Source organism: Bipolaris maydis, assembly GCF_028858645.1.
Source record: "Bipolaris maydis strain C4 unplaced genomic scaffold PSV08scaffold_8, whole genome shotgun sequence".
NCBI classification, from domain to species: domain Eukaryota; kingdom Fungi; phylum Ascomycota; class Dothideomycetes; order Pleosporales; family Pleosporaceae; genus Bipolaris; species Bipolaris maydis.
In genome coordinates, this window is record NW_027093864.1 from 1,522,131 (window position 1) to 1,543,587 (window position 21,457).

At 43.0% G+C, this 21,457-nt stretch overlaps 1 protein-coding gene across 1 annotated transcript; it reads left to right on the forward strand.

Moving 5' to 3' along the window:
- Positions 1-17,899: 17,899 nt before the first annotated feature.
- On the forward strand, positions 17,900-18,828 carry PSV08DRAFT_305663 (uncharacterized protein; the record flags this gene model as incomplete). The annotated part of the gene is made up of 2 exons (XM_066092638.1): positions 17,900-18,536; positions 18,633-18,828. The coding sequence occupies 2 exons, from the start codon at positions 17,903-17,905 to the stop codon at positions 18,638-18,640; spliced, it is 642 nt and encodes a 213-aa protein (XP_065949053.1). The 3' UTR covers positions 18,641-18,828.
- Between the last annotated feature and the right edge of the window lie 2,629 nt (positions 18,829-21,457).

Consider the following 21,457-nt stretch of genomic DNA (forward strand, 5'->3'; position numbering starts at 1 on the left):
GTCGGTTAAAGTTTACAAATCCTAAGAATGATTGGATCTCTGTAACTGTGGTTGGTGTCGGCCAGTCCTTGATGACTTGAATCTTCTCTTCGCTCATCTGTACTCCGTTGACTCCTACTGTGTAGCCTAAGAAGTCGACCTTGGTCTTGTGGAATTCACACTTCTTCAGCTTGAGTCTAAGGCTGTGTTCACCTAAAGCCTTGAGCACTGTCTTCACATGTCTTATGTGATCCTTCTCATCTTCTGAATAGATAAGGATGTCGTCCAGGTAGGCGATAACGAATATGTCTAAGTATGGCCTAAGTACGTCGTTGATAAGTTCCTGGAACGTTGCTGGGGCGTTCGTAAGCCCAAATGGCATGACTAGATACTCGTAATGTCCGTATCGAGTTCTGAATGCTGTTTTCCATTCTTCACCTTTCTTCATTCTGATAAGGTGGTATCCATCTCGGAGATCTAGCGCCGTGAAGATCTTCGCACGAGATAATCGATCCCTGAGCTCTGTGATGTTCGGTAGTGGGTATCGATTCTTTACTGTGATGTCGTTGAGTCGCCGATAATCGACACATAGTCGATCCGTACCGTCCTTCTTTGGTACAAACATAATTGGATATCCTGCTGGTGACTTCGATGGTCGTATGTATCCCTTGGCTAGACTCTTGTCGATGTACTCTCTTAGTACCTTGAGCTCTCTTTCCGATAGTTGATATATGGGCCCGAAAGTCGGTGTCTTTCCTTCCTGTAAGACTATCTCATGGTCCCAGGGTTTATGCTCTGGTAACGCTGTTTCGTCTACCACTTCCTGAAATAGATGTTCGTATTCCTTATACTGTTCAGGGAACTCTGGAGTTGCGCTGTTCTCCCTTCCTCTCGCTTCGTGATCCGTTGGCCTAGTTTCGGTATCTGCGGAGTGTGGCTTCCTATCCTGGGAACTACCTTTCGAGTACGCTCTTCTCTCGGCGTTATTGCACTGCTTGGCAATGTTACTCTCATCTACCATCGAACTCTGCCGATGCGTAGGCTGGCTTGCGGTTGCGTCCGTTCCGCAGCACTCAAATTGAAACACCTTCGACTTCCAGTCGATCCGCGGGTTGTGTTTCCTGAGCCATGGGAGTCCTAAAATGATGTCGTGGGTAGCTAGTCCGATGACGTCTAGGTCAATCTCCTCCACATGCTCCTGGATGCTGAGTGTCAATTTTCTGACCTCGTGTGTAATCTCGTTTTCATTTGGCATTGGCTCGCCGTTGGCTACGTGTAGTGGGTAAGGCTGTTGTTTCCGTCGTACCTCGAGTCCGGCTCGGGTTACTACGTGCGCTGAAACATAGTTTGCCTGTGATCCTGAATCCACTAGTGCCTGCATCCGTATTCCGTTAAGCTTCGTCTTGAGCTTTATCAATCCTAGGGATTCTAGTACGTTGATTTCCCTGGAGGGGCCTTGTTGCCCTGTCGTTGGCCTAAAAAAGACTCTTCTTGTCGATATCCGTAGTAGTCTCTTGCCACTGCATGCTTCTCGCATTCGTTGCTGAGGCATGTGTACCATTGGTCTTCCCTGCATTCCGTCGAGGGACCGTCTGGGTACTGCACTTCGTATGCTGTTTGCATCTGTATAATGTCCTGGGGGTCTTCTCGTCCCGGAAAGTGCATTTTTTCTCGCTTGTCCCATAGGTGTTTTGGGCAGCTGTCGTCCTTGCATTCGTACCATAGCCATTTGCACTTAGGCATGCCTTTTGCGTGCTGTGGGCTCCATCCAGCTCCTCTCTTGTCCGAGTAGTGAGTTGGGCAGTAGTCATGCGTACACGCGGTCCATGATATACTCGCGTGGTTCCTGTTCCTTGCGTCGTACCAGTACCATACAGGTTCGCAGGAGTTGTTCCGTCCTTGCGTCTTCTGTACTCGTGTTTCCCCTTGGGGCGTGAGTCCCTGTTCTAACCTCGTAATGTTGGCCGTGATATGCGTATACGTTGGCAATCGCTGAGTTGTCTTGATCTTGTAAAAGTCGATGTCTGATCGTAGGTGCCATAGCGTGTTGTATTTGTCGAGTAGTGTCTTGTTATCGTTGTAGGCCTCGTTGGGTCGTCCAAGTAGCATGGATAGTGCGTTGATCCATTTGTCTACTTCTGCTGGGTTGTCTCTTGAATAGGTCTCGGGTGAGTCTGGTATCGCGCTGTCTTGCCTCTTTACGTAGGGCGTCGATGGTCTGTTTTCTTCCTGGAATCGTGCCATCTTCTCGTATTTAGACGCGAGGGATTGTTCTTCCTCGTCTGGCGTCTCATATTCCTCGTCGCTGACTGGTTCAGCTTCGGATGTGTCCTCAGACGTAGTTAGGGTTAGGTCGTCTAATCCGCTAATGACTTCCGTATCGTCTGGGTGATATTTGATCTCTGGTCGGGTGATAACGTTCCATGATTCGTTGTCATCTAGCTCCGACTTGTGGTGTAGGACGTTGAGCTGTCGTTTAACCTTGTTCTTGCTCATACAGTTGCGTGCTATGTGGCCTTCCTTGCCACATGCGTAGCAGTTGATTTTCTTCTTGTCGTCCTTATCCTTCTTGTAGTGAGGCTTGCTAGGTCCCTTTCCTTGATTGATGTTGTCGAGGTGCATAGGTTCATATCCATTGGTTGCGTATGCGCCGGGTGTCCTAGGCTGATAGCTCCTCTGTCGTCCCTGGTTGGGCTGTGAACGTCGGTGATGTTGTTGTCGAGGCCGATCGTTCCTATTGTCGTAGTTGCGCGTTCCCTGGTTGAATAGTCGTTCTTCCAATGCGAGCTCGTATAGCTCATTGTCGAGTCGAATAGCTTCTGCTATGAGTTCGTCGAGGTTGGTGACGTTGGCTCCACTTCTCATGAGTTCTCTGCGCACCATTGGCTTGAGGCCCTGTCGGTACATGCGCATGAGAGCGTTGTCGTCCCATTCAATGTTCGTTGCGTATTGCTGGAATTGAGTCGTGTAATCGGCGGCAGACCTGGTTTGGCGTAGGGTCTGAATCTTTTGTTCCGCGATTAGGGATTCCTTGAAGGGTGAAAAGTTTTGTCGCATCTTGGCTTTGAAAGCATCCCAGTCTTCGACTAGGTTAGCATTCTCGTTGTCGTCAACAGAGTCGTCCATGTATCGTCTGATAATAGGGTTGGACCATTTCTCTGCGTCACCTCGGTGGTAACTAGTGGCTAAGACGACTTTGTCCTTTTCGTCAATCTTGTCGCCGGCCAAGTGGAAGTATCGGTCGACCTGGAGGAGCCAGGCTTCGAGTTTGTTGCGGTCGCCATGGTAAAGGTCAGGCTTGTAGGCGTTGGCTGCAGTTCCTCCGGTCTGGGAAGCGGCTGGGGTGTCCATTGCAATATCGCTCATCGTGAGGGTGTTCAAAGTGTTAAGAGTATAGCTCGAGTAGAAGTAATATAAGACTTCCGGTGTCAAGCTTCTTGTTGGTTGGTTTTCGCAGATAGAGCGGCAGGGTGCAATATTGGACGTAACGTGCAAGTAGAATAACTCTCTGTATTGTACTTGTACTCAAAACTTAAGTTGAACACATCGAGCCATAAGGGCTCAATGCCTATGCTATATACTAAGGGAATGTCCTATGTTCCATATTGTCCTACATGTGTCATGTTGTCCCATGCGTGGTACTTCGTGGGACATCGTGGGATCCGTGGGACACACGTGACTTGTCTCATGGTGGCGTTCCGCCAAGACCGTGGGACGCGGGGCGCTCATGCGTCATTGGTCTATATGTTCTTGTTACTTCGTGAGGCCTTGACATGGGCTTCTTCCTTTATTCTTCCTTTATCTTCTGGCTGTCCCTTCCTTAGGTTCGTAACACTCTGAGCTACTAGTAGAATAAGCATTAACTTCTGCTATCTAAGTAGTAATATTCTAATATAGTAGAGTTTAAGTAGTTATAGGTATAAATTAATTAAGATAATTTAGCACTCTAGATAGTATATAAAGTAGGTCTAAAAGAAAATATTAAGAATAAACTTATATACTATAATAAGCTAAAGGATTTATACTTATTAATTAAGTTAGTAATAAGAATTAATATATAATTATAGGAAAGGAAGGTGTTATAAGTAACAAGAAGGATTCTCTCCTTAACGAAGAGATAGGAGGCAAGGAGCCTATAGAACGTCTACGTTAGAAGGTAATAATTAACGCAGGGCGTAGATTACGTAACTTAGCATCTTGCCAAGACAGGACATCTAAAGATACTAGGTCCTCTAGAGATACTAGGACATCTAGAGATGCTAACAACATCTAGGATACTAGCGGCTTAGCTAGATACTAGGACTAAAGTAATAAGAATATAAGGATAGATAGATTTTATTATTTACTCTCGTTATAGTTAACTCAAATTATACTTTCTTACTAGTATCTTTACTTAATAAGATTGTTACCTATTAGTCTATAGTAATATAGATTAAGTTATCTAACTTTTTATTACCTTTCTATCTAAGCACACTACTCTACTATCTTACTAGACAAACTTCACAGAACACTAACGTAAGGCTTATTAGCTATAGTAGTAGACCTAACTAGAGTAGTATAGACTTAAACTCTATATAACACTTTAACTACCTATAGATTTAGTAGACTTAGAAAGATTAACATTAAGACGCCTAATTAAGATTTAAGGATGTCTTATAACTAGGCTTAGTTATAGGTAGGCGCTAGTAAACTAGTCTAGAGTCCTAGACTAGTACCTACTCTAGTAATTAATAATAAGATACTAACCCTAAGTAATAATAAGTTAGATAACGACGTATACAACTTATAAGAGTTGTGGAATCTTAGGTACTAGGCCATAATCTATATATAGTAGATAGCTAAGATATAAGTAATAATTAATTAGCTTATAAGTTAGCTAATAGCTATACTAAATGAAAAGCCTATTAAGAAACCTAAGATAGCAACCCTAGACAAATACAATAGTAACTAAGAAGGGTTATAGACGTTCCTTACTAATATTAAGTTATACTATAGCTATAACAATATACTAAACGACGAAGAAAAGATACTTATAGCTAACACTTATATAAAGAGAAAAGTAGTAAGCTAGATATAACCTTATATAGAGGACTTTTTAATAGATATTAATAATAAAGAAACGAAGGACGAGACACGTACCTTATTTAGCAGTTAAGCTAACTTTAAGGAGGAATTAGGACGTATCTTTAAGGAGGTAGATATAGAAAGCTAGGTAGAGAAGGCTATATCTCGCCTAAAGTAGACTAAAGGAGTATTAGCTTATATAGCAGAGTTTAAGTAACTATAAGCATAAATTAATTAGAATAATTTAGCACTCTAGATAGTATACGAAGCAGGTCTAAAGGAAAATATTAAGGACGAACTTATACACTATAATAAGCTAAAGGATTTATACTTGTTAATTAAGTTAGTAATAAGAATTAATACGTAATTATAGGAACGAAAGAAAGCCTAGAAAGAATATAGACTAGGGCCACCCTTTACTAACACCTAAAGGTATTAGAGTAATAAAGATTATAATAAAGACACGTATATAACTAGCAAGGTATAAAATAAGTCTAAGAATAAGAATAAAGCCTAAGGAAAGTTTAATAATAGTCTTTTTAAGGAAGAACGCTAGAAGCGTTATAATAGTAAGGTATGCCTTTGCTGCGGCGAAGTAAGATACTTCTACAGAGACTACCTAAAGAATAAAGTTAAGTAAGGAGTAGTTAAGATAGGGATGCTATAGATAGCAACACTATACCTAACTAAAGAGCTAGACGAGACTCTTAGCGACCTAGACCTATATAATAAAGTAAGATAAGCTACTAATAAGGCCTTTAAGCTAGTATAGAAGATAATAGAACTTTAAGACTTTAAGTAAGACGAACTACTACTAATAGATTAGTAGGTTAAAAGGGTAGAAGTACTACGCCACCTAAGACACTAATAGTGCTAGATTTGTAGAAATACTAGGCACTAAGCTAATAATTGCGATATTAAAGGACGAATTATAATTACGGGACCCTATATAGAAGAGATTACCTATAAAGCTACCTAGGAACAACCTAGGTTTAAGGAATCTAATAATAAGGAGACGCCTTAGACGTTTAGAGAATAAATAGAGTAATATAAGCACCTACGTTAGGTTAACTACCTAAGATAGTATAATTACTACTTAAAGAAGCGAGAAGAAACTAAGGATAACGAGGACGATTACTACTATATTAACTTATAGCATAACAAGTATTAAGTATAGTACTATTAGATACACTAGCTAGGAAAAAGGGAAGCTTATAAGGAGCTATACTAGATTAATTATATAACTAATTACTAGTTCTATAGGGAACAACGACAGAATGCTTAAAAGGTAGATAATTACTACTATAGCATAATATCTACTAAGAAATATAATACAAAGCACTATAGAATATATAAAGCTATAAGACTAAGGGTTATAACGACTAAGGTACCTAAGTAAGAGTAAGGAAAGTCTAATAAGGAAAAGAGCTATAAATAACTCTTATAGACGCATTATAGGAAGAGATACGCCTTCTACTAATAATAGTTTAAGAATGCTCATAGAGTAAATAATTACCTCTATAGCACCCTATTAGCAAATATCTATAAAGTAGACAGATGCCTAATTTATAAAATAAAGAAGCTAAGTCTAAAGAGGGAGGTTATAAGGAAAGATATACCACATAAGAATATCTATTAGAGCTTCTACTATAACGATTAGTATATAATACACTATTCTACTAAGAATAGCGAAGGCTACTTTCTTAAAAAGAGGAAAAGTAAGTAGATAAAAAACTAGAATACTACTAAAAATAAGGTTACGCTAGTAAAGGTAGTCCTAAAATAACTCTTAAAGAAGTACGCGAACTAGGAGCGTAAGATTTATAGCTATAGGCTACAGTACTTATAGATAGATATAAAGTAACGGCGCTTATAGATAGTAGGGCCGCACGAACTATTATCTTACCCTAAGTAGTAGAGAAGAACAATATACCCTATTAGACTAAGAAGGTGCTAATATAAGTAGTATTAGCTAATAATAGTCCTATAATATATAGAAACAGCTAGATTTAACTTAAGACTAAGGTAGTATTATTACGCCTAGCTAGTTAAGAAAGCTAAATAAAGATTAGTATTATAGATCTTAGTAAGACTAAGATAATAATTAGCTACGACTAGTTGTTAGAACACAACCCTACTATTAATTAGTAAAAGAAATTAATATATAGCTAAGAACCTGTACATAAGGTTACTAGTATATAATAAGAAATATACCTAATAGATTAACGCGTAAACCTAGATAGAAGATTTAATATAATTTTGCTATATAAAATTATAAGAATCTATGCGAAGGACCCTTAAAGAGTAAGAGTTATCTAGATATAGTAAGTCGCGACTATAAAGAAAGAACTAGTACTATAGGTTACGTCCGTTTATAACAAACCGCTGCTAGTATGTTACGACCAGCCTCAGAATGTAGAGGGCATCTCGCCGTTGTATTTGTTTAACGAGTAAACTACGAGATAACGGGAATGCCGTACGAAAAGGAATCACGTGACGAGTCCTACAGATCCTACTCAGGCTTGGCGTGCTTCATGCACTAGGACTCACTAGGACCACGTGACCAGTCCTACCGATCCCCGTAGTCCCCCAACCCTTTGCTGTCACTAGGACTGCTAGGACACTAGGACTGCACAAGTATATAGCATTAGGCATTGAGCCCTTATGGCTCGATGTGTTCAACTTAAGTTTTGAGTACAAGTACAATACAGAGAGTTATTCTACTTGCACGTTACGTCCAATATTGCACCCTGCCGCTCTATCTGCGAAAACCAACCAACAAGAAGCTTGACACCAGAAGTCTTATATTACTTCCACTCGAGCTATACTCTTAACACTTTGAACACCCTCACGATGAGCGATATTGCAATGGACACCCCAGCCGCTTCCCAGACCGGAGGAACTGCAGCCAACGCCTACAAACCTGACCTTTACCATGGCGACCGCAACAAACTCGAAGCCTGGCTCCTCCAGGTCGACCGTTACTTCCACTTAGCTGGAGATAAGATTGACGAAAAAGACAAAGTCGTCTTAGCCACTAGTTACCACAGAGGTGACGCAGAGAAATGGTCCAACCCCATCATTAGACGATACATGGACGACTCTGTTGACGACAACGAGAATGCTAACCTAGTCGAAGACTGGGATGCTTTCAAAACCAAGATGCGACAAAACTTTTCACCCTTCAAGGAATCCCTAATCGCGGAACAAAAGATTCAGACCTTACGCCAAACCAGGTCTGCCGCTGATTACACGACTCAATTTCAGCAGTACGCAACGAACATTGAATGGGACGATAACGCTCTCATGCGCATGTACCGACAAGGCCTCAAGCCAATGGTGCGCAGAGAACTCATGAGAAGTGGAGCCAACGTCACCAACCTCAACGAACTCATAGCAGAAGCTATTCGACTCGACAATGAGCTATATGAGCTCGCATTGGAAGAACGACTATTCAACCAGGGAACGCGCAACCACGACAACAAGAACGATCGGCCCCGACAACAGCATCACCGACGTTCGCAGCCCAACCAGGGACGACAAAGGAGCTATCAGCCTAGGACACCCGGTGCATACGCGACCAATGGATACGAACCCATGCACCTCGACAACATGAATCAAGGAAAGGGACCTAGCAAGCCTCACCACAAGAAGAATAAGGACGACAAGAAAAAGATCAACTGCTACGCATGTGGCAAGGAAGGCCACATAGCACGCAACTGCCTGAGCAAGAACAAGGTCAAACGACACCTTAACGTCCTACACCACAAATCGGAGCTAGATGACAACGAATCATGGAATGTTATCACCCGACCAGAGATCACATACCACCCAGACGATACGGAAGTTATTAGCGGATTAGACGACCTAACCCTAACTACGTCTGAGGATACATCCGAAGCTGAACCAGCCAGCGACGAGGAATACGAGACGCCAAACGAGGAAGAACGACACCTCGCGTCCAAATACGAGAAGATGGCACGATTCCAGGAAGAGAACAGACCATCGACGCCCTACGTAAAGAGGCAAGACAGCGCGATACCAGACTCACCCGAGACCCATCCAAGAGACAACCCAGCAGAAGTAGACAAATGGATCAACGCACTATCCACGCTACTTGGACGACCCAACAAGGCCTACAACGATAACAAGACACTACTCGACAAATACAACACGCTATGGCACCTACGATCAGACATCGACTTCTACCAGATCGAGACAACTCAACGACTGCCAACGTACACACACATCACGGCCAACATTACGAGGTTAGAACAGGGACTCACGCCCTAAGGGGTAACACGAGTACAGAAGACGCAAGGACGGAACAACTCCTGCGAACCTGTATGGTACTGGTACGACGCAAGGAACAGAAACCACGCGAGTATATCATGGACCGCGTGTACGCATGACTACTGCCCAACTCACTACTCAGACAAGGGAGGAGCTGGATGGAGCCCACAGCACGCTAAAGGCATGCCTAAGTGCAAATGGCTATGGTACGAATGCAAGGACGACAGCTGCCCATCACATTTATGGGACAAGCGTGAGAAAATGCACTTTCCCGGTAGAACGGACTGCCAAAACATTATTCAGATGCAAACAACACACAAAGTGCAGTACCCAGACGGTCCCTCGATGGAATGCAGGGAAGACCAATGGTACACATGCCTCAGCAGCGAATGCGAGAAGCATGCAGTGGCAAAAGACTACTACGGATATCGACAAGAAGAGTCTTTTTTAGGCCAACGACAGGGCAACAAGGCCCCTCCAGGGAAATCAACGTACTAGAACCCCTAGGATTGATAAAGCTCAAGACGAAGCTTGACGGAATACGGATGCAGGCACTAGTGGATTCAGGATCACAGGCAAACTATGTTTCAGCGCACGTAGTAGCCCGAGCCGGACTCGAGGTACAACGGAAACAACAGCCATACCCACTACACGTAGCCAACGGCGAGCCAATGCCAAACGAAAACGAGATTACACACGAGGTCAGACAAGTGACACTCAGCATCCAGGAGCATGTGGAGGAAATTGACCTAGACGTCATCGGACTAGCTACCCACGACATCATTTTAGGACTCCCATGGCTTAGGAAACACAACCCGCGGATCGACTGGAAGTCGAAGGTGTTTCAATTTGAGTGCTGCGGAACGGACGCAACCGCAAGCCAGCCTACGCATCGGCAGAGTTCGATGGTAGATGAGAGTAACATTGCCAAGCAGTGCAATAACGCCGAGAAGAAAGCGTACTCGAAAGGTAGTTCCCAGGATAGGAAGCCACACTCCGCAGATACCGAAACCAGGCCAACGGATCACGAAGCGAGAGGAAGGGAGAACAGCGCAACTCCAGAGTTCCCTGAACAATACAAGGAATACGAACATCTATTTCAGGAAGTGGTAGACGAAACAGCGTTACCAGAGCATAAACCCTGGGACCATGAGATAGTCCTACAGGAAGGAAAGACACCGACTTTCGGGCCCATATATCAACTATCGGAAAGAGAGCTCAAGGTACTAAGAGAGTACATCGACAAGAGTCTAGCCAAGGGATACATACGACCATCGAAGTCACCAGCAGGATATCCAATTATGTTTGTACCAAAGAAGGATGGTACGGATCGACTATGTGTCGATTATCGGCGACTCAACGACATCACAGTAAAAAATCGATACCCACTACCAAACATTACAGAGCTCAGGGATCGATTATCTCGTGCGAAGATCTTCACGGCGCTAGATCTCCGAGATGGATACCACCTTATCAGAATGAAGAAAGGTGAAGAATGGAAAACAGCATTCAGAACTCGATACGGATATTACGAGTATCTAGTTATGCCATTTGGGCTTACGAACGCCCCAGCAACGTTCCAGGAACTTATCAACGACGTACTTAGGCTATACCTAGACATATTTGTTATCGCCTACCTGGACGACATCCTCATCTATTCAGAAGATGAGAAGGATCACATAAGACATGTGAAGACAGTACTCGAGGCGCTAAGCGAACACAGCCTTAGACTCAAGCTGAAGAAGTGTGAATTCCACAAGACCAAGGTCGACTTCTTAGGCTACACAGTAGGAGTCAACGGAGTACAGATGAGCGAAGAGAAGATTCAAGTCATCAAGGACTGGCCGACACCAACCACAGTTACAGAAATCCAATCATTCTTAGGATTTGTAAACTTCAACCGGCAATTCATTCAGGACTTCTCGAAGATCGCGATACCAATGACACGACTCACGCGCAAGGACACGCCGTTCGTGTGGAGCAAGGAAGCAGACGAAGCCTTCAACAAGCTCAAGACAGCATGTATCACACCACCATGCTTTAGGATATTCACCCCAGGCGTACCAATGAAGATTGAAACGGACGCATCAGACCTAGCCCTAGGAGGCTGTGCCAGCATACTTATCGACAACAAATGGCACCCAGTAGCATACTATTCAAGGAAGTTCTCAGGACCAGAAGAACGATACGACGTACACGACAAAGAACTACTAGCTATCGTAGCATGTTTACAGCACTGGAGAGTATACGCAGAAAGCTGCTCAGAACTCACGATCTACACGGATCACAAGAACCTAGTACACTTCACGACGACGAAGGTACTCAACCGAAGACAGACCAGATGGGCTGAACTACTAGGACAATATAAGTTCAAGATTGTCTACACACTAGGAAAAGAAAACGGAAGAGCAGACGCTCTCAGCCGACGACACGACATCGCAGGAACTAAGACGATAGTCGACAAACCCATACTCAAGATCAACAAAGACGGAACATTAGGACCCGTACAAGAACTCAACATCATCATGAAGATCGGGAACGACGTACCCGAAGAAGTACAGCAAACCATCATCGAAGAACATCATAACGATCCTGTACACGGACATCCAGGAATCGCCAGGACGATGGAACTCATTCAACGGAATTACCAATTCAAGGGCATGAAAGACAAGGTTACGGCATACATCGCCAAATGCGCAGAATGCCAAAGGAACAAGCATAGCACACATGCACCATACGGAGAGATGCAAGCTTTAGAACTGCCGCAAGAACCGTGGGCAGACATCTCTATGGACTTTGTCACAGGATTACCAGCTTCAAAGGATCCAACGACCAAGGTTACCTACAACGCGATACTTGTTGTAGTGGATCGCTTTACAAAGCAAGCAGAATACATACCATTCAGGAACGACTACACAGCAGTGGACCTAGCACACATTATCCACGACCGGATCATTCGACATCACGGAATACCAAAGTCAATTATCAGCGATAGAGACAAACTATTCACATCCAACTTTTGGACGACGCTACTCGCAGCAATCGGGACTAAGAGAAAGCTATCGACAGCCTACCACCCGCAAACCGATGGACAAACAGAACGAACAAACCGAACAATGAAGACATATCTCAGAATCTACGCCAATCATCAGCAAGACAATTGGGTACAACTATTACCTATGGCACAGATGGCATACAACAACAAAACATCAGAAGCAACAGGCAAAACACCGTTTTTCGCCAACCACGGACGACATCCAAATCTCTTTGCCAGAACATATCCAAGTTTGAAGATAGAAGCAGCCATCGCAACGGCCGAACAACTTAAGAAAATCTACGAAGAACTACGAGAGTCACTCGAACAGGCTCAACGCCAAAGCATTTCCTACCAGAACAAGAAAAGAAAAATGGCACCTCAGCTAAAAAAGGGGGATAAAGTATACCTACTCACGAAGAACCTTCGCACTCAACGTCCAAGCAAGGGACTAGACCACGTCAAAGTCGGACCATTTTTAATTTCCAAACAAAACGGACCAGTTACTTATACACTCGACTTGCCAGCCGACGCGAAGATACACCTACGATTCCATATACGACTATTAGAACCAGCAGACCCCGAAACGCCACTACAAAAAACATTCCATTACGAACCTAAAGAGGAAGACGAATTCGAAGTCGAAAGAATTATCGCACACCGAATCAGAAACAACGAAACCGAATACCTAGTCAAATGGTTAGGATACCCAGACAGCGAGAACACATGGGAACGAGAGACGAACCTCACGAACTGCCGCCAGCGCCTGGCACAGTATCACCAACATCCTATAAGAAGGACTAATCCACAGTAGCCGCGCCCAAAGGAGCCTCCGGGTTTACCGACGCAACCTCGGAGTTGAACTCCTCCAACTTCTCAAGGGCCTCCAACTCCTCTACCGTGGCCAAACCACGATCAAACATCTCCTGCTCCTTCCGACGCAACAATTTCTTTTGTTTTCGAAGCCGCGAAAGCTTCTCCCGCGCCTGCCGCGCGCGCGACAAGGCCGCCTCAGCCATATCCTCTTCAACACGGAGACGAGCTTCCTCCTCATCTTCTAACTGCTCCAGACGAGACATTTCCTTATCAATTTTCGAAAAATCAGGCAACGGTTGATTCTCCGGTTCACAACTCGTACAGTTCGCACGAACACAGTTCGCACACTTTTGGTTAAGAGAAGACATCTTACAAGGCAACCGCTTCCTAGAACAGCGAGAACAAGAAACCATAGCGAGGACCCCAGTGGACTCGATGCGGTCGGCAAGACGATAACGAAACTAAGCGGAACGAGAAAGTGGAAGAGAACTCATCAGGAACACGATGCGCACCTAGATAACGCGGGGCAAGCCCAGTTATAGCGTGCCACCACGCTAAAACCCAATAACGTTAGCGTAACCAACACCACACCCCCGAAGACGCCGTGCTTGCTACACTAAGCCCGTTACGGACGGAAGTATCCATCCCCAAGTGTTCCTAGAAACCAAGCGTTCCTAGAAACCCAGCATTTTCAAGAACAAAACGCTCGCAGAAACCTCCCGCTCCTAGGAACACGGCGCTCACACAAACGCCACGATAACAGCAACCCTCGTTTACAACAACCCACCTTTCCTAGCAACAATCTATTTCTACAAACACCCCATTTACGGCAAACACAAAATCAGAGCAACACACCCCTCTAACCCTAGGCTACACGTTGCCTCGAGGACGAGTCACAAGAGGAGGAGGATAGTGTTACGACCAGCCTCAGAATGTAGAGGGCATCTCGCCGTTGTATTTGTTTAACGAGTAAACTACGAGATAACGGGAATGCCGTACGAAAAGGAATCACGTGACGAGTCCTACAGATCCTACTCAGGCTTGGCGTGCTTCATGCACTAGGACTCACTAGGACCACGTGACCAGTCCTACCGATCCCCGTAGTCCCCCAACCCTTTGCTGTCACTAGGACTGCTAGGACACTAGGACTGCACAAGTATATAGCATTAGGCATTGAGCCCTTATGGCTCGATGTGTTCAACTTAAGTTTTGAGTACAAGTACAATACAGAGAGTTATTCTACTTGCACGTTACGTCCAATATTGCACCCTGCCGCTCTATCTGCGAAAACCAACCAACAAGAAGCTTGACACCAGAAGTCTTATATTACTTCCACTCGAGCTATACTCTTAACATAGTAATTCTAGTAGAATACTAAATATTAGAGTTTAAAGAACTATTTAAAGAAAATAAAGTAATAGACTTAGTAGAATACTAGAATTAGGATTATAAGATTATCCTAGAGGAAGGAGCGAGGTTAAGCCTAGAAGAAATATACCTTATAGCGCTTAAGTATAATACTAAGCTATAGGATTACCTCTAAAAGAACTTAAAGAAGAGATTTATTTAACTAGGATTAGGCCTAATAGCCTCGCCTATATTATTTATAAAGAAGCTTAATAGAAAGTAGCGACTATATATTAACTATAGGAGGTTAAATAGTATTACTTAGAAGAATTAATATTCTTTACTACTAATTATAGAGCTTATAGATTAACTTTAGAGAGCTAAGTAGTTTATAAAGTTTAACGTTTAAGAAAGATTTTACTAAATTAAGATTAAAGAAAGTTACGAGTAGATAATAGCATTTAAGACAAAGTATAGACTATTTAAGTATATAGTTATACTATTTAGGTTAATGAATATACTAGTAACCTTTTAATTAGTTATTAATAACGCGCTCTATAAATACCTTAGAATCTTTATTACTACGTATCTAAATAATATACTAGTGTACTCTAGTAGTACACGCGAAAAATATATTAAGTATATTAAGAAGGTTTTATAGAAGCTTAAAGAATATAAGCTATACCTTTAACTAGGAAAGTGTAAGTTTTATATGTAGGAAACGGAATTCCTTAGATTTATTATCTTAACTAAAGAAGTAAAAATAAATCCTAAGAAGATATAGACTATATAAAAATAGCTAAAACCTAATATAGTTAAGGATGTTTAATCCTTTCTAGAATTTATAAACTATTATTAAAAGTTTATTAAAGATTACTTAAAGATTATAGCACCCCTTACAGAGATAATAAAAAAAGAAATAGGTTTTAAATAGGAATAGGAACATTAGGAGGCTTTTAATTAAATTAAGTAGATATTCCTAGAGGCGCTAGTACTTAAGATATATAACCCTTAACAACCTACTAAAGTTAAGACTAACGCGTCTAACTACGTACTTAGAGCTATATTGTTATAGCAGTGCATAAATAAGAAATAGAGACTAGTGTTCTACTATTTATAGAAGTTCTTAGGAGCAGAACTTAACTATAATATTTATAATAAGGAACTACTTAGAGTAGTTAATGCCTTTAAATAATAAGAGGTGTACCTATTAGAACTCTCTAATACGATTAAGGTTTTTACTAATTACTAAAATCTAACGAGTTTTATAATAATAAAGAAACTTAATTAATAATAAGTCTAATAGGCTAAAATACTTACTTAGTTTAACTTTAAGATTACGCACCGCGTAGGGACGCTTAATAGAGCAGTAGACGCTTTAAGTAGAAGGTTTAATTTGCGCGAAGAGGGTTATAAGGAACTATATAACGCCTTACTTAAAACGATACCTAATAGTAGTTTAAAGTATAACTAGCTAGAACTAGCTAAGATAGCTAAGGTAACTAAGTAGGTAGAAACGCTATAGCAATAATAGTAGTAGTAAGTAGCTAGCTGGCAGTTTAAGCCTAATAAAATAGGCTCTAATAAACTATTAAATAATGAACGAGAGTACTAAGATATAGTTTTAAAGGATTAAATATATATACCTCTACATATAAGATTAAGTTTTATATAGGAACTGCACGAGTCTATAGAATATAAATATATAGAAATTAAAGAAATAGTTAGATGACTATCTAAGGTATTTATAATACTACGTATACGTATAAAGGTGTAGGAAATACTAGGCAACTATTTAGCATATTACTAGAATAAGCCTAAGAGATATAAGCCCTACGGCCTATTATAACCCTTATAGCTACTATCTAGACTATAGATAAGTATAATAATAGACTTTATAGTAAAGCTCTTAAGATTATTAGAACTAGAATTAGCTTAATTTTATAATATAATATTAGTAATTATAAACTAATTAACTAAGGCAGCAAAGTTTATACCTATAGAAGAGACTATTATAGTAGAGGAGTGCGCGTACGAAGTTACTAAAGCATTAGTATTAGAGCATAGGATATCTAAAGAGTTTATTACTAATTATAATAAACTATTTATATCTAAATACTAGAATATATTCCTAGCAAAGTTAGGTGCTAAGAAGAAGCTTTTAATAAGCTTTTACCTAGAAATAGATAGCTAGATAGAACGAACGAACTAGATATTAAAATAGTACTTATAGATATACGCTAATAAATTATAGGATAACTAAGTAAAGTTATTACTAATAGCGCAATTAGCCTATAATAGTATAAGATCTATAATAATAAAGCATTTGCTGCACTACGCGAACTACAAATATAAGCTAGTAGCTTATTAAGATCTAAAGAATATTAAGAGTATTATAGTAGGGGTAGATAATAAAGCGAAGCTTATGTAAGATTTATATAAAGAATTAAGTAAGAATATAACTTAATAGAACCTTACGACATCTAAAGCAGCGAATAAATAAAGGATTAAAGAACTAACCTTTAAGAAGAGGGATAAAGTTTTCTTATTATAATAAAACCTAAAAACTAAACGACTATATAGAAAATTAAATAACCTCTAAGTAGGACTATTTAAGATCCTAGAGGAAATAAGAAAAGTAAACTATAAATTAAAACTCCTATAAGGTATATAAATCCACCCTATCTTTTATAAGAAACTCCTAGAGCTAGTGTTACACGGGGTTTGGTGCTGATACTTCTCTAAGCTCGATCCGGGTTAGGGTGAGTGAGATGGTGTGAAGAGCGCCGTGAGGTATTTGTCTGGCGATACAGTGGAGTGGGCGTGCTTGTATAGAAAGTAACAATAGGTTGACAATTCCTAATCTATATCGAATAGACTAACAAGTATCAATCTTGTGAAGTTAAGTAACTAGTAAGAAAGTACAATTTGAGTTGACCACAACGAGAGTAAATAATGAAATCCATCCATCCTTATATCCTCATTGCTTCTAGTCCTAACATCTGTGACATCTCCCAAATGCCCTGGCATCTTGAGATGTTCGAGATGTCCCTGGCATCTCCCGATGTTGTGGCATCTGCCCTCTTGGCGGGATGTTACCTCTTGGCGAGATGCCAAGTCACGTGATCTACGCCCCGCGTTGATCATTACCTTCTGACGTGGACGTCCATAGGCTCCCTGCCTCCATCCCTTCGTCAAGGAGAGAATCCTTCTTGTTACTTGTAACATTATCCCCCCTCTTAGGCGTATCGTCCCGATACCCTGGATTATCGTTTTGCCGCGCCGCGTGTTGAATCGTCAGCTGCATATAAGGTCGGTGGGCCCCAGGCCATTGTGTCCGTCCTTTTCCTGACTCTAGCCTTCCTAACCATGCCCAAGGTCCAAAAACAACGTGCCCCCCGTGCTCAAACTTCGACTGAACAGAAGCGTGCTCGTGCTTCGCGAGCTGAAGAGGAGGGTGTCGAAATGGATTTTCGTTGTAAGCGCTGTGAGGAGAAGAAGATACGTTGCTTCGTTGAAACGTCCTCCGGCCGTTGTGCTGGGTGTATCTCGGTTGGCGCTGAGTGTAGTTTGTTTGTCTCTGAGAAAGAGTGGGAAGAAGTCCAGGCCGAATGTGAGCGCATAGAGTTAGAGTTGGCCCAGGCTGAAGAGCGTCAAGCTCTAGCTGCAGCTGAGTCGTCTCGTTTGCGTCGAGAATTTCTGGAAGTGAAGAATAGGAAACGTGCCTTTGCGCGTCGTGATCTTGCGATAATCGCCGTCCAAGATCGTGCGAAGGAGCAGGCCGAGGGGAGCTCAGCCCCTGGGGGTACGGGCCCTCCTGTTGTCGAACCACCGCTATCCGAACCGTTGGCTGATTCGGGCTGGTTACAGGCTGATCCTCTTGATTCTTCTTTTGACTATTCTTTTCCTCTTTCTCTCCCCGTGGAGTCCGATTACTCCGCTCTAGGGTTGACTTTTGTTTCTCCGGTTGTCTCCGGTGGAAATCACGTACCAGTGACTTGCAGTTCGTCAGATTTCCTTCAGGTTCCCAAGTGTTGTGGCTCTCGGGCCATCCTTGCCACTTGACCAAGTACTTCCACTGACTACCGATTTTCCGCAGGTCCCTAATTTCTTCGACCTCGTATTCGTCGTCTTCGAGCTCTATGTCCGTTGCTAGCTCGGCATCTGGAGGTGCTGGCTCCAGGAGTTTCTTGTGAAAGACAGGGTGGATTCGCATGCCTTGTGGGAGTTTCAACTTGTAGTTTACTTTTCCTATTTCCTCTAGGATCTCGAATGGTCCTACTCGGAGGTTGTCCAATTTCCTGCATGGTCGTTTAGTTTTCAGGTTTTGTCGTGACAAGAAAACTTTGTCCCCCTTCTTAAAGGTTGGTCCCTCAATCCTTTGTTTATTCGCTGCCTTGGATGTCGTGAGGTTCCGTTGAGCTAGGTTCTTGCTCAATTCTTCGTGCAAATCTCGCATAAGCTTCGCTTTGTCGTCTGCCCCTACCGCGATACTCTCAATGTCCTTCGGATCTCGATGAGCTACCGGCTCATATCCGTAGTTCGCGTAGTGCGGCGAATGCTTCGTCGTTGTGGATCTCGTGCTGTTGTAGGCCAATTGCGCTGTCGGCAACAACTCTACCCAGTTGTCCTGCAATTTGTTGGCGTACATCCGTAAGTACTGTTCTAATGTCTGGTTTGTTCGTTCCGTCTGGCCGTCTGTTTCCGGGTGAAAGCTTGTCGAAAGCTTCTTTTTGACACCTAACTTCGCCAGGAATGTATTCCAGTATTTAGACGTAAACAGTTTATCACGATCGGTGATGAACTCTTCAGGTATCCCATGCTCTGACACTAATGCTTTGGTGACTTCGTACGCGCATTCTTCTGCCGTAATAGTCTCTTCCGTAGGCACAAACTTTGCCGCCTTAGTCAATCGGTCCACGATTACTAGGATTGTGTCGCAAAATCGAGCTGATCCTGGTTCCAACGATCTCGGGAGCTTCACTATGAAGTCCATCGTTACACTTGTCCATGGTCTAGACGGCGGCTGTAAGGGTTGTAACAGGCCATAGGGCTTATGTCTCTTGGGCTTGTTCTGGTGACATGCCAAACAGTTGCCTAGTATCTCCTGCACCTTCGTACGCATACGTGGTATCGCAAACACCTTAGACAGTCGTCTAACCATTTCTTCGATTCCTGCGTGTCCGTATTCCGTGGACTCGTGCAGTTCCTGTATGAGACTCGATCTCATGTGTGGAGGTACATATGTTCGATCCTTCGAAACCATATCTCGGTACTCCCGTTCGTCGTTCAACAGTTCGTCGGAGCCTGCTTCGTCGGGCTCGAACTGCCAGCTGGCTGCTCGCTGCTGCCACTGTTGCTGTAGCGTTTCTACCTGCTCGGCCACCTTAGCTACCTTAGCTAGTTCCGGCTGGTTGTACTTCAGACTGCCATCGGGCATCGTCTTAAGTAAGGCGTCATGTGGTTCCTTATGACCCTCTTCGCGCAAATCAGACCTTCTACTTAAAGCGTCTGCTGCTCCGTTGAGCGTCCCCGCGCGGTGCGTTATCTTGAAGTCGAACTGAGCAAGCGTCTCAGCCCATCGGACTTGTCGTCGATTGAGTTTCTTCGTTGTCATGAAACTCGTCAGATTCTGGTGATCGGTAAAAACCTCGATCGTGTCGGGGAGTCCTAACAGGTACACCTCCCATTGTTCAAAGGCATCGACTACTCCAAGTAGTTCCTTATCGTGAACATCATAGTTAAGTTCTGCTCCTGAGAACTTCCGTGAATGGTAGAACACCGGTCTCCATTTCTTATCCGTGCACTGCTGTGACAATACAGCTCCGAGTGCATAGTCAGACGCGTCGGTCTCGACTCTGGTGGGTCTCTGAGGGCTGTACATCTCTAGTACCGGCGCCTCCAGGAATATCTGCTTGATTCGATCAAAAGCCTCCTGATGTTCCTGTTCCCATCTGAAACCTATTTCCTTCTTTGTTATCTCCGTAAGGGGTGCCGTGATCTTCGAGTAATCTTTGATGAACTTTCGATAATAGTTCGCAAATCCTAAGAAGGATTGAACATCCTTGACTGTGTTGGGTTTTGGCCATTCCTGTACAGTCTGTATCTTCTTTGGGTTCATTTTCACTCCTTCGGTTGAGATGATAAATCCGAGGAATTCCGTTTCCTGCGTGTGAAACTCACACTTTCCTGGTTGAAGGTATAGCTTGTATTCCTTAAGCTTTCGTAAAACCTTCTTAACATGCTCGACATGTTCTTCGCGTGTGCCGCTGGAGTACACTAGTACATCGTCCAGATACGCGGTAACAAAGATTCCGAGGTATTCGTGGAGCGCGTTGTTGATGACTGATTGAAAGGTTGCCGGCGCATTCGTCAACCCGAATGGCATAACCGTATACTCGAACAGTCCATACTTCGTCTTAAACGCCGTCATCCACTCGTGACCTTCTTTGATCCTGATTCGGTAAAATCCTTCCCGAACGTCGAACTTCGTGAACCACTTAGCTCCCTGGAGTCGATCCATGAGCTCTGTAATTAGTGGTAAGGGATATCGATTCTTCCGAGTAACGCTGTTCAACCTCCTGTAGTCGACACATAGTCGCCACTTCCCGTTAGGCTTCTTTACGAACAATATAGGCGAGGCCATCGGGCCTGATCCTGGTCGGATAAATCCCTTTTTCAAGTTCTTCTGGAGGTAATCCCGCAGCTCAGCATCGTGCTCGGGCGCTATAGGGTACATTCCTCCTGGGCTCAACTTCGCTCCTTCCTCCAAGATGATCTCGTGATCCCAATCCTGGTGTTCTGCTAAGTCTGTTGCTTCGTTTTCCTCGAACAGTTCCTTGAACTCTGATGTTCGGTATTCTGCTGGAACCGCCAGCAATGGTTCGTCATAAACGGACGCAACCTGTGGTACCGGTCCTTCCT